Source organism: Schistocerca nitens, chromosome 1 (assembly GCF_023898315.1).
Source record: "Schistocerca nitens isolate TAMUIC-IGC-003100 chromosome 1, iqSchNite1.1, whole genome shotgun sequence".
In the NCBI taxonomy this organism is placed as follows: Eukaryota; Metazoa; Arthropoda; class Insecta; order Orthoptera; family Acrididae; genus Schistocerca; species Schistocerca nitens.
In genome coordinates, this window is record NC_064614.1 from 280,320,485 (window position 1) to 280,333,914 (window position 13,430).

The window sequence follows — 13,430 nt, forward strand, 5'->3', positions numbered from 1 at the left end:
TACCTCTGTTATTCTGTGATGGCAGCAATTTCACAGTGAACTGATTTTGACTGATACAGTTGCCACCAGTTATCACTTAGATATTGCTCTCAAAAAATAAATCATGTCTTCCTCACCCTCCTCTACAGCGTGCATTGCTCTTTCAGAATCTAAATGTGGAAACACATTTCTCAGTTGTGACACCTTCTTCGTGTTCTTCTTCCCACTCTTCAGGCAGTCAGTGAATAATAATAATAATAATAATAATAATAATAATAAGCTAGGCATCTTGCACAGAAACCAACCAGCAGTTCTTGTTTACCAAGACAGCTTATGGACCATAGCACCAAGTCTCACAACTTACAAGGACTAGTTCTCCGATAACCATGCCTCTAGTCAGGGGTAAACTTACCTGCAATAACCAAGCATCTTGCTGAACTTGTGTTCCAAATATCACATGTCATTGCACATGATAGCAAAGTTTTCTCTATTCTCAGGTTAATTATTTAATTATTGGCTTAGACACACTATCAAGACTTATACAGTAATATGCTTTCTAGGGTGTTTTTGCATTTTACTTAACATGTATCAATATTCTCACTTCGCAGTTTTACTCTTGAAATAAATCAACACTATACTATAAATTTCTTTTACATATTATTAAAACATTTTAAAATTAATTCTATTTTGTCCAGGTGAAAATGATGCTGGCTTTTATTCAAATTGGTTCTGTGTTTCATACAGTCATATAAATACCTTCATACACATCCACTTAAAAAAAAATTAGACAATGTCTAAATACCTCACAGAATATATAACATGAAGAAATAGGAGCAAGGGGGGAATAACAGAGAGGGTAGAGAAGATGAGGTCAGCCTTCTGTATGACCAGAGGTATATACAATAAAAATATATATATTTACAGATGCAAAAACCAGACACTACAAGGAAATAGTGAGTAATGTGGAATTATATGCTGCTAAGACAATAACAGTAGGAAGAAATGTGCACGATAACTAGAGAGAAGATGAGAGAAAAGTATTGATGAAAATGCTAGGCCCTAAAAGAGATAGTGTGAGAACAGAAGAAGCATTACTGAAAAGGGCAAGATTTGCAGGACATGAACCAGGATATGATGGACAGAGTAATGACAAGAGAATGGAAAACAATAGGGAAAAAAGAGGAAAGACAGGGGGGCAGTTGAACTCCAGAATGATATGTCAGAATGGGGATCAAGGTGGAAGGAAAGGAAAAGTGAAGAAGCAAGTACACATCAGCAATTATGCCAAAGTTTGATGTCAGGATGACACAGGAGAAGGATAGAGAATCACCAGTGGAGCAGACAGAAGAAGAGGATACTGAAGATCTGAAAGAGAGTGGGAGAAAAGGAGAGAGATTTTGGGAGGAAAAGAGGAAAATGCAATCCATGAATGGGTTAAATGTGATCCTACAGAGATTGTAATGCAAGAAGAAGAAGAAGAAGAAGAAGAAGAAGAAGAAGAAATTAATATTTTTTTCTAGTGTAGATAAGGTTTACTTTATTAAACCAGTCATCAGTGAGAGTGCCAATGTTACATAAAACCTTCTGTACAAACATTGCTCAATTTTTTACATTTAGATGATGACAACATGACTGGCAATTACAATCAGAAAATTGCCTCTACTGGTAATACAAAAGAACTCATTGTTGACAAAAACATAAAGTAAGTATGGCTTCTTGGGTGGGTAATACTGGGGATAAGTTAAGCCAACTAATTGGAAAGGTTTTCTTTCGTTGTCTTTGTTAGCACTTTTTCTTATTGAAATAGTTTCGTATTGTAAGAGCATATACCAAGTGTGAGTGGCTGTGGTGTGTGTGTGTGTACTTTTACTTATTGCTTATGTTGTCAATGGCAAAGAGAGAAGTGAGAGAGTGAACCCCAGCATCAGTATTTACCTTATTCCTCTTGAATAACACCAAGGGGACTGGCACGGTTAATGGCCTTATCTGATGGGCAGATCAACATCAACAGTGTCATACATACTTTCTCTACGAGACACTGTGAAGAGACTTGGAATTTATCTCAGGACATTGGTGCAAGTCTCGTGATGATGAACTGCACAGAACCACATCTCCTCCATTTGGAATCCAAATATCTGTGAAGAAAATTTCTTCCACCACCAAGAGTCAAACCAGCTACCTCTGAGTTGAACATCAACACACCAGCATGCATTAGCAATTCTGAATATTTCCAGGACCACTTCATTCAATCCACTTCATTCCTGACACTAGCATCTCCTACTTCATTAACAACAGGGCTACATGTGAAAGCAGACATATAATCTACAAACTTAGCTGCAACTGCTAAGCTGCATTCAATGAGAACATGACAACTAAGAATCTGTCCATCCATATGAATGACCACTGCCAACCTGTCGTCAAGAGACAGGTAGTCCATAAACTTGGCTGAACACGTTGCCCAATGTGATGTGCCTCATTTAATGATTGCTTCACAGCCTGTGCCATCTGGATTCTTCACACCAACACTAGCTTATCTGAATTGCGCAGGTTGGAGCTCTCCCTAAAACATATCCTTTGTTCTCGTAATCCCCCTTGTCTCAAGCTTTGCTGGTCCCTGTCTTCCACCTGCCTAGCCCCTATCCTGCCCACGCTCCAGTGTACACATGACTTTTGTTCTGCCAATGCACCTATAAGTCCTTTCCTCTTCTCTTCTCTACTCTACTCTCGCTCTCCCCTCCCCAGCATAGCATAGCCGCCTAATGCTGCACCTAGAACTATCCGGTCCCCACCATGTCCCTGCACATTCCCACAGGCAGCACTATCATCTTCCTCGAGCCTTACTTTGATATCCCTCCCCCTCTGCACCCAATGCCTCCTCCTTGACCCCCAGTACTCACCCCAGCTGTATTGCTGCTCACATCAGATGCAGTTGCAGTCAGGCCTTGGCACCCAGAGACAGTGGTCAAGTGTGTGTGTCTGTGAGTTGTTGTTGTGTGAATGTCTGAGAGTTCTACTTCTGAAGAAGGATTTTGTGCTAAAGCTGAAAATATTTTAGTATTGTTTTCATTGTGCCTGTCTGTGACTCAATGCTTCATCTGGGTGGTATCAGTCTATCCTTTCCATATTGTTGTTATTCAACCCTGGACTTTGCACTGTTTGTTTTAACACTCACCTGGTTTGATACAATACTTCCAAGATAACAACCTTTCTACACATTCAATTCTTTCTCCATATGGATTGAGGTCTTACTGGCTCAGTGTTCTGATCAATTTCATTATTACTGTTTTGTTATTACTTATAATTAATAATAATAATAATAATAATAATAATAATAATAATAATAATTTCATGTACCATAAGCACCAACCACCACCAATAATTTCATGTGGTTCAACAGCCTAATGCAAGTCTTTCAATGGGCGGCACTTTGGCGACTTGTGTGTCCCTAACCAACCCCAGTAATCCGGACGAGGATATAAAGTTTAACTTGGAATCTGAAACATGTATAATTTCTGGTGAATCTTCACATTATTGATAGTTGGAGGCTAAGTTAAAGGCAGACTAAAAAGAATCTGAGGTTCTGCGACCTATTGGTTTCTAGGCAAATACTTTACTACTAGACCACCAGGCCAATTAACTTGTACTCATTAAATTTATTTGTCCAGCAATGTAATTTTTTCTAAACCTTTTCTTCTGTCTCACCAGACGGCAACATCATCTGCAAAAACTAATGCATTCAAATCTCCAGATTATACAGCTTTAATTTCTTTAATAACAACATCCAAGAGTGCAATGAGACGCAGTGGAGATATGTATGCCTCTCTTCGTTTGGAACCATTCTGATCTACAATTTTCTTTGTTCACTTCTTTCACAATTTTCATACAGAAATTGAATGTTTCGAATCAGAGAACTTGGAACTTCTAGTTTATGCAGACACACTCATATTTTGCTCTTTTTAACACTGTTTTAGGCTTTTTCTATTTCTAAAAGCACTACAATCAGATCTTTCACTTTTTTCTCAGCACTTTTCCATTTGTTGTCTCATGGCAACTAGATCAACTGTTCATCTCTTGCCCCTAAAGCCATGTCATTGTTCTTCAAACTGATACTCTATCCTTGTTCTTAGTCTCTTCAGAATAATCATTTCTTAATCTTGAAACAGCATGATAGCAGGATAATTCCATTATAGTCTGTAAAGCTTCCTCTGTTCCTTTTCTTAAACAATGATATGATCAATCCTCTCTTCCACTCATTTAGTATCTAATTTTCTTTCCAAATTATCCTAGTGTACAATGTAGCCAATGAAGACTACACAGATAATCTGGATCCTAATTATCAGTACCACCATTACAGGCAGATCTTCACATGACAAAAATTTGCTCTCCAGCCATACATGAAAATACTTTTGTTTTCGAGCAGTGTCATAATGAATTTTGCACAAATTTAATGAGCAAAGAATACCTAGGCAGTTTCACATATGGGTGACACCGCTAAAAATTCATCCTCACTGTGCTCTCCACCAAGCTACTGTATCTTTGCAGGTACTTAACTGAAACTCACACCACTGTCTCCTATTGTAGCCTCTCCCTTCTCACCTTTTCCCCCATTTCCCATTCTGCCATTTACCAATTTATGAGGTGCATTCAAGTTCTAAGGCCTCCGATTTTTTTTCTAATTAACTACTCACCCGAAATCAATGAAACTGGCGTTACTTCTCGAAGTAATCGCCCCGCAGACGTACACATTTTTCACAACGCTGACGCCATGATTCCATGGCAGCGGCGAAGGCTTCTTTAGAAGTCTGTTTTGACCACTGGAAACTCGCTGAGGCAATAGCAGCAAGGCTGGTGAATGCGCGGCTACGGAGAGTGTCTTTCATTATTGGAAAAAGCCAAAAGTCACTAGGAGCCACGTCAGGTGAGTAGGGAGCATGAGGAATCACTTCAAAGTTGTTATCACGAAGAAACTGTTGTGTAACATTAGCTCGATGTGCGGATGCGTTGTCTTGGTGAAACAGCACACGCGCAGCCCTTCCCGGACGTTTTTGTTGCAGTCCAGGAAGGAATTTGTTCTTCAAAACATTTTCGTAGGATGCACCTGTTACCGTAGTGCCCTTTGGAACGCAATGGGTAAGGATTACGCCCTCGCTGTCCCAGAACATGGACACCATCGTTTTTTCAGCACTGGCGGTTATCCGAAATTTTTTTGGTGGCGGTGAATTTGTGTGCTTCCATTGAGCTGACTGGCGCTTTGTTTCTAGATTGAAAAATGGCATCCACGTCTCATCCATTGTCACAACCGATGAAAAGAAAGTCCCATTCATGCTGTCGTTGCGTGTCAACATTGCTTGGCAACATGCCACATGGGCAGCCATGTGGTCGTCCGTCAGCATTCATCGCACCCACCTGGATGACACTTTTCGCATTTTCAGGTCGTCATGCAGGATTGTGTGCACAGAACACACAGAAATGCCAACTCTGGAGGTGATCTGTTCAACAGTCATTCGGCAATCCCCCAAAACAATTCTCTCCACTTTCTCGATCATGTCGTCAGACTGGCTTGTGCGAGCCCGAGGTTGTTTTGGTTTGTTGTCACACGATGTTCTGCCTTCATTAAACTGTCGCACCCACGGACGCACTTTCGACACATCCATAACTCCATCACCACATGTCTCCTTCAACTGTCGATGAATTTCAATTGGTTTCACACCACGCAAATTCAGAAAATGAATAATTGCACGCTGTTCAAGTAAGGAAAATGTCGCCATTTTAAGTATTTAAAACAGTTCTAATTCTCGCCGCTGGCGGTAAAATTCCATCTGCTGTACGGTGCTGCCATCTCTGGGATGTATTGACAATGAACGCGGCCTCATTTTAAAACAATGCGCATGTTTCTATCTCTTTCAAGTCCGAAGAAAAAAAATCGGAGGCCTTAGAACTTGAATGCACCTCGTAATGCACATATATACTGTCGTAAGTCACATATAATATCATTTATTTGATTACATCATCCTCGGATATTCATCAGACTGGAGGCAAACTACTACAAGTTTAAAGGAGCATTTATGAACCAGCTATGGTAAAAGTACACAGTTAAAAAATTCTTTCACCACTCATTCACTGAAATAAAATACTGCTATGGCATACCCTCTGCCATTTTAAATTCTAGAATATTTATGTGGATGTAGATGTGGACATTAGATATGTAGTTAAAAGACATCAACATTATCACTCCATGAAATTTCTACGATCCACTGCCTCTGTTTTATGCAAGTTGTTTATATTTGTTTGGAATGTCACCCCAAATAATCATGACATTTGAGCTGCATAACTTATAGTTGTGCACATTGATAACAAAATCATCATATCAGAGAAACATTATTGATTAAAATATGAGCATAAAGATACATCTGAATGATGTCTTGTTGGCTGAATATCGGATGCTAAATGTCAGTAGTTACTTCAGACATTTTTGATTGGTGGTTAGTTAATACCATTTCACGTCCTTTCTCATTTTCTTTGACTGCTGTTTCAGTTTTGAGGCAGCTTCTCCTATGACAAATCTCCAAGAGAAGTATAACAAGTACACAAACTCCTAGTTTCTGAACAGTAAGACTGTTACTGTAAGCTGAAGTTTAAATTCTGAAGAACCTGTCGTTATATAGTAAAGTCCAAATACAGAATGAGAGTGGAACAGTTTTTGTGCTGAGCAATGTATGCAGCTTTCACTTCCAATGTAACCAACATGTAGCTTCACAGAAATAACAGTCATGCATGGTTACAAGTACACACAAATGCATTAAGATTACACGAATTTTTTTTTCATTTTTTACATAAAAATTGGTATCCTGCCGATGCCAATATCAACCATCCTGAAGTAATCAATGGCTCAGGCTTAGTAAAAGTACTGAATGGTACTGTTCATAATTTCACCAAACTATCCTATCATTCAGTTGATGTGTTTTAAGGTGACCATGGTAGTCATAAAATGGGATGACTTTATTAGCTTTTAATTTGCGGAATACCAGCAGATGTGCCCAGTGATAGAGATCAGGTATCAGGGAAAGGGATTCTAAAGCTCACATGATATTGTTTAAGTTGTTAAGGAGTTAGAATGAAACATTTAGTTTTGAAGACTGCTGATTGGTAGGAGAATTGTCACAGTGAAAATCTTTTGTACAAGGACACCAGTGTAAAATGCTTCATGTATATAATAATCATACTAGTACCGCAATATTACACTAATAGTTGTGTGTGAATTAGGGCCATGTGAATAAATCTAGTCACCACAGAACAGTCTTCACTTTGCAGGAATGTAGTTTCAGCACAAACCTCAGCTAATAATAATAACAATAAAATAAATGAATTATTATTTTTTCCTTCTTTTTCTGTCTCCTGGGTAGAATCTATCACAACTGTAACACTTTAAATTCAAACTTTTCTTGGTTTTATCAGCTACTCTATTTTAAAAAAATTACTCTGAGCACTATGCGACTTAACTTCTGTGGTCATCAGTCGCCTAGAACTTAGAACTAATTAAACCTAACGAACCTAAGGACATCACACACATCCATGCCTGAGACAGGATTCGAACCTGCGACCGTAGCGTACTCTATTTACAACATTGTTTTAGTCATGAAGTATCATCTTATCAAGAATAAGTAAAAACACATACACATGTTCCTAAATGCTTCAGCACAGAACAATTAAAGCATGGCTTCTGTATGTCATGTCAATGCATATGATTATTATGCCACACAGAATAAGCACTACAAATGTCAGTCTCTATGGAACATCATGCTCACATGCCAGGGACCACTACTCTCAGGGAGATTTCCATTTACATGTTATTGTTTAACTTACTGGTCCTAACTGTTTAATAAGAACATCTCGGACATCCAACCAGCCTTTAAAAGATAAAACTTCAAACAATGCCAACATGGCATCACCTATGTTATCAAAATTGAAGCGTCGAGGGTTTGCCCTAATGAAGAAAAAGAGCAACACACAATATTACAGATTAAAAGAGTCACAAAAAAGAAAAAAGAAAGAAATATATAATTTGCAAGTCTGAGAAATGTCATTATTATCTGCAGCATTTTAAAACAGTCAAGATTAGTTCCTATATTTCAATGAGGTCCCTTATTCATCATCTAAATAAGATGATTTATTTTTATAATAGAGGGAAACATTCCACGTGGGAAAAATATATCTAAAAACAAAGATGATGTGACTTACCGAACGAAAGCGCTGGCAGGTCGATAGACACACAAACAAACACAAACACACACACAAAATTCAAGCTTTCGCAACAAACTGTTGGCTCATCAGGAAAGAGGGGAAGGAGAGGGAAAGACGAAAGGATGTGGGTTTTAAGGGAGAGGGTAAGGAGTCATTCCAATCCCGGGAGCGGAAAGACTTACCTTAGGGGGAAAAAAGGACAGGTATACACTCACACTCGCACACACACACACACATATCCATCCACACATATACAGACACAAGCAGACATATTCTTTGTGTCTGTATATGTGTGGATGGATATATGTGTGTGTGCGAGTGTATACCTGTCCTTTTTTCCCCCTAAGGTAAGTCTTTCCGCTCCCGGGATTGGAATGACTCCTTACCCTCTCCCTTACAACCCACATCCTTTCGTCTTTCCCTCTTTCCTGATGAGACAACTGTTTGTTGCGAAAGCTTGAATTTTGTGTGTGTGTTTGTGTTTGTTTGTGTGTCTATCGACCTGCCAGCGCTTTCGTTCGGTAAGTCACATCATCTTTGTTTTTAGATGATTTATTTTATTATTTACAGCTGAAATTTGAATTAACTATTTAAAAAAAATATGTTAAAAATGACAAAATTCCTCCAGCTGTTTTAAGGTGTTGGTTTTATTGGCGACTAGTTTCGATGTTGTTACACCATCAGCTTCAGGCGCATACTTGTTGACAGCAACTGTATGTGTCTAACACTAGTAGTCAGTGGTGAGATAGGTGCATTCCATGCGGAAGGCAGATAGTAACTGATATCAATTCATATCATATCAGTTACTACCTGCCTCCCACATGGAACACACCTATCTCACCACTGACTACTAGTGTTAGACACATACAGTTGCTGTCAACAAGTATGAGCCTGAAGATGATGGTGTAACAACATCGAAACTAGTCGCCAATAAAAGCAACACCTTAATACAACTGGAGGAATTTCATCATTTTTTAACATATATTATACTAGCTGACATCCCAAATCATCCATTTCAATTATGGATATACGAAGATTTAAAAAAAAGGTTTTGAAGCAGAAATCTACTAACCAGACTCGAGGTACCAGAATAGATGGATATGACTCATTAGCACCAGGCTGCAATTTCATTTTTGTGACAAATACTCTTCTCATAAACACACCAACACAATCTTCACGCTTAGTGATTGTAGGATCATTACATCTTGCTAATCGTCCTCCAAACAGCTGAACACCATAACTTGCAAATACAAACATCAGCACTATAAGAAGAATTGATACCTGAAAGAATTACAAAACTTTCTTTACAGTGACACACACATGGACAACTTCAAAATGTACCAAATGTAAGAAGTAAAACATGAACAGGTAATATGGACAAAATAACAAAACAAAGTAAATTTTAAAGTTCACAAATACAATTAGGAAAAAAGTAATTCTCTCTATCTTTCCTTCTTTTGAGATGTCCAAAAAGATGTTAAAATGAATTAAATAATTATATACATTCCTTTGCCCTTATTACTACTTCAATTTTTAAGTGGGAAATATACTATTTTTTAAATGATTATCATTTTTCTTCCCTTATACTTTCAACAAGTGTATGTATCCACAGACAGACAGATCAAGTTATACATTTTTTGAGACTAGATGGCAATAAACTTCAGGGTGTACAATACTTTTACAATCATTATTGTCAAATAATTCTACGCCTACCTTTTGAAATTTGTCAGACCAACAAAGTAAGGATGTAGAGGCCTACCTCACTAGGGGTAAGATAGATACTGCCTACAGGAAAATTAAAGAGACCTTTGGAGAAAAGAGAACTACTTGTATGAATATCAAGAGCTCAGATGGAAACCCAGTTCTAAGCAAAGGCTCTATACAAGGGCGATGTACTTGAGGACAATATTCTGGAAATGGAAGAGAATGTAGATGAAGATGAAATGGGAGACACAATACTGCGTGAAGAGTTTGACAGAGCACTGAAAGACCTGAGTCGAAACAAGGCCCCGGGAGTAGACAACATTCCATTAGAACTACTGACGGCATTGGGAGAGCCAGTCCTGACAAAACTCTACCATCTGGTGAGCAAGATGCATGAGACAGGCGAAATACCCTCAGACTTCAAGAAGAATATAATAATTCCAATCCCAAAAAAAAAGCAGATGTTGACAGATGTGAAAATTACCGAACAATCAGATTAATAAGCCACAGTTGCAAAATACTAACGCGAATCCTTTACAGACGAATGGGAAAACTAGCAGAAGCCGACCTTGGGGAAGATCAGTTTGGATTCCGTAGAAATATTGGAACACGTGAGGCAATACTGACCTTACGACTTATCTTACAAGAAAAATTAAGGAAAGGCAAACCTACGTTTCTAGCATTTGTAGACTTAGAGAAAGCTTTTGACAATGTTGGCTGGAATACTCTCTTTCAAATTCTAAAGGTGGCAGGGGTAAAATACAGGGAGCGAAAGGCTGTTTACAATTTGTACAGAAACCAGATGGCAGTTATAAGAGTCGAGGGACATGAAAGGGAAGCAGTGGTCGGGAAGGGAGTGGGACAGGGTTGTAGCCTCTCCCCGATGTTATTCAATCTGTATATTGAGCGAGCAATAAAGGAAACAAAAGAAAAATTTGGAGTTGGTATTAAAATCTATGGAGAAGAAATAAAAACTTTGAGGTTCACTGATGACATTGTAATTCTGTCGGAGACAGCAAAGGATTTGGAAGAGCAGTTGAACGGAATGGATAGTGTCTTGAAAGGAGGATATAAGATGAACATCAACAAAAGCAAAACAAGGATAATGGAATGTAGTCGAATTAAGTCGGGTGATGTTGAGGGTATTAGATTAGGAAATGAGACACTTAAAGTAGTAAAGGAGTTTTGCTATTTGGGGAGCAAAATAACTGATGATGGTCGAAGTAGAGAGGATGTAAAATGTAGACTGGCAATGGCAAGGAAAGCGTTTCTGAAGAAGAGAAATTTGTTAACATCGAGTATAGATTTAAGTGTCAGGAAGTCGTTTCTGAAAGTGTTTGTATGGAGTGTAGCCATGTATGGAAGTGAAACATGGACGATAAGTAGTTTGGACAAGAAGAGATTAGATGGGTAGATCACATAACTAATGAGGAGGTATTGAATAGAATTGGGGAGAAGAGGAGTTTATGGCACAACTTCACAAGAAGAAGGGATCGGTTGGTAGGACATGTTCTGAGGCATCAAGGGATCACAAATTTAGCATTGGAGGGCAGCGTGGAGGGTAAAAATCGTAGAGGGAGACCAAGAGATGAATACACTACGCAGATTCAGAAGGATGTAAGTTGCAGTAAGTACTGGGAGATGAAGAAGCTTGCACAGGATAGAGTAGCATGGAGAGCTGCATCAAACCAGTCTCAGGACTGAAGACCACAACAACAACAACAAAGTTTCTGATGATAATGCAGTGAAATTAAATTTTTCAGCTCTAGAAGAGTTGTGAACAGTTTGTATTAAGTATATTGAAGAGTACACTTTTTTGCCTTTACATCTAAACCTAGAATGTATTGCATTAAAATCCAGCACAACATTGTCAGTATATGGGAGAAGAATGCTGGTGAGAAACAGACAACTTGAGGGATAAAGACAGAATTACAAGTAACAACATATGAAGATCATTCAAACATAAATCAGAATATAGTTGTTCTTCTTGTTGTGGTCTTCAGTCTGAAGACTGGTTTGATGCAGCTCTCCATGGTACTCTATCCTGTACAAGCCTCTTCATTTCTGAATAACTAATGCAACTTACATGCTTCGGAATCTGCTTACTGTGCTCATCTCTTGCTCTCCCTCTATGATTTTTATGTCCCATATTCCTCTCCAACATTAAACTGGTGATCACTTGATGTCTCAGAATGTGCCCCATCAATCAGTCCCTTCTTCTAGTCACATTGTGCCACAAATTTCTTTTCTCCCCAATTCTATTCAGTACCTCCTCATTAGTTACAAGATCTACCCATCAAATCTTCAACATTCTTTCTTCTGAAGCACGACTTTTTAAAAGCTTCTATTCTCTTCTAGTCTAAACTTTTTATCATCAATTTTTCACTTCCATACATGACTACACTCCATACAAATACTTTCAGAAAAGACTTCTCAACACTTAAGTCTACATTCGATGTTAACAAATTTCTCTTCTTCAAAAACACTTTTCTTAACTGTTGCCAGTTGACATTTTAAATTCTCTTTACTTCAGCCATCATCAATTATTTTGCTACTCAAATAACAAAACTCATCTACTACTTTAAGCGTCTCATCATGATCTAATGCCCTCAGCATCATTTCATTTAATTTGACTACATTCCATTATCTATGTTTTGCTTTTGCTGATTTTCTTGTTATGTCCTCCTTTCAAGCCACTGTCCATTTTTATCAACTGCCTTTTCCAAGTCCTTTGCTGTCTTTAACAGAATTACAATATCATCGGCAAACCTCATAGTTTTTATTTCTTCTCCTGGGAACTTTAATTCCCACTCCAGAATATAGTAACACAGTTTTATTGGTGACGTGTACCATAGTTTTATTAGTGACTTGTACCAATACAGATGCAGCACCTATTTTTCTACATTTATTTATTTTTTTCATCAGTCTTCTGACTGGTTTGATGCAGCCCACCATGAATTTCTCTCCTGTGTCAACCTCTTAATCTCAGAGTAACACATGCAAGGTACAACCTCAATTATTTTCTGGACATATTCCAGTCTCTATTTCCTCTACAGTTTTTAATCTCTACAGCTTCCTCTAGTACAATGGAAGTTATTTGCTGATGTCTTAAATGATGCCCTACCATCCTGTCCCTTCTTGTTGTCAATGTTTTCCATATATTCCTTTCCTCTCCGATTCTGCACAGAACTTCCTTATTCCTTACCTTATCAGTCGAACTAATTTTCAACACTTGCCTGTAGCACCACATGTAAAATGCTTTGATTTTCTTCTGTTTCCGTTTCCCCACGGTCCATGTGTCACTACCACACAATGCTGTGCTCCAAACATACATTCTCTGAAATTTCTTCCTCAAATTAAGGCCTACATTTGATACTAGTATACTTCTCTTGGTCAGGAATGCCTTTTTTTGCCAGTGCTAGTCTGCTTTTGAAGTCCTCCTGGCTCCAACTGCATTGGTTATTTTGATGCCTAGGTAGTAGAAATCTTCAACTTCACCTACTTCA

The 13,430-nt window shown here is 38.3% G+C and overlaps 1 protein-coding gene across 1 annotated transcript in view; it reads right to left on the minus strand.

The window, feature by feature from the left end:
- Window positions 1-13,430, minus strand: part of LOC126248157 (sodium leak channel NALCN) — a 394,425-nt gene that overhangs the window by 84,546 nt on the left and 296,449 nt on the right. The window contains exons 21-22 of the mRNA XM_049948905.1: window positions 9,293-9,501; window positions 7,843-7,963 (exon numbers count right to left, since the gene is read on the minus strand). Coding sequence (XP_049804862.1) covers window positions 7,843-7,963; window positions 9,293-9,501 — 330 coding nt within the window. The remainder of the gene's footprint in view (window positions 1-7,842; window positions 7,964-9,292; window positions 9,502-13,430) is intronic.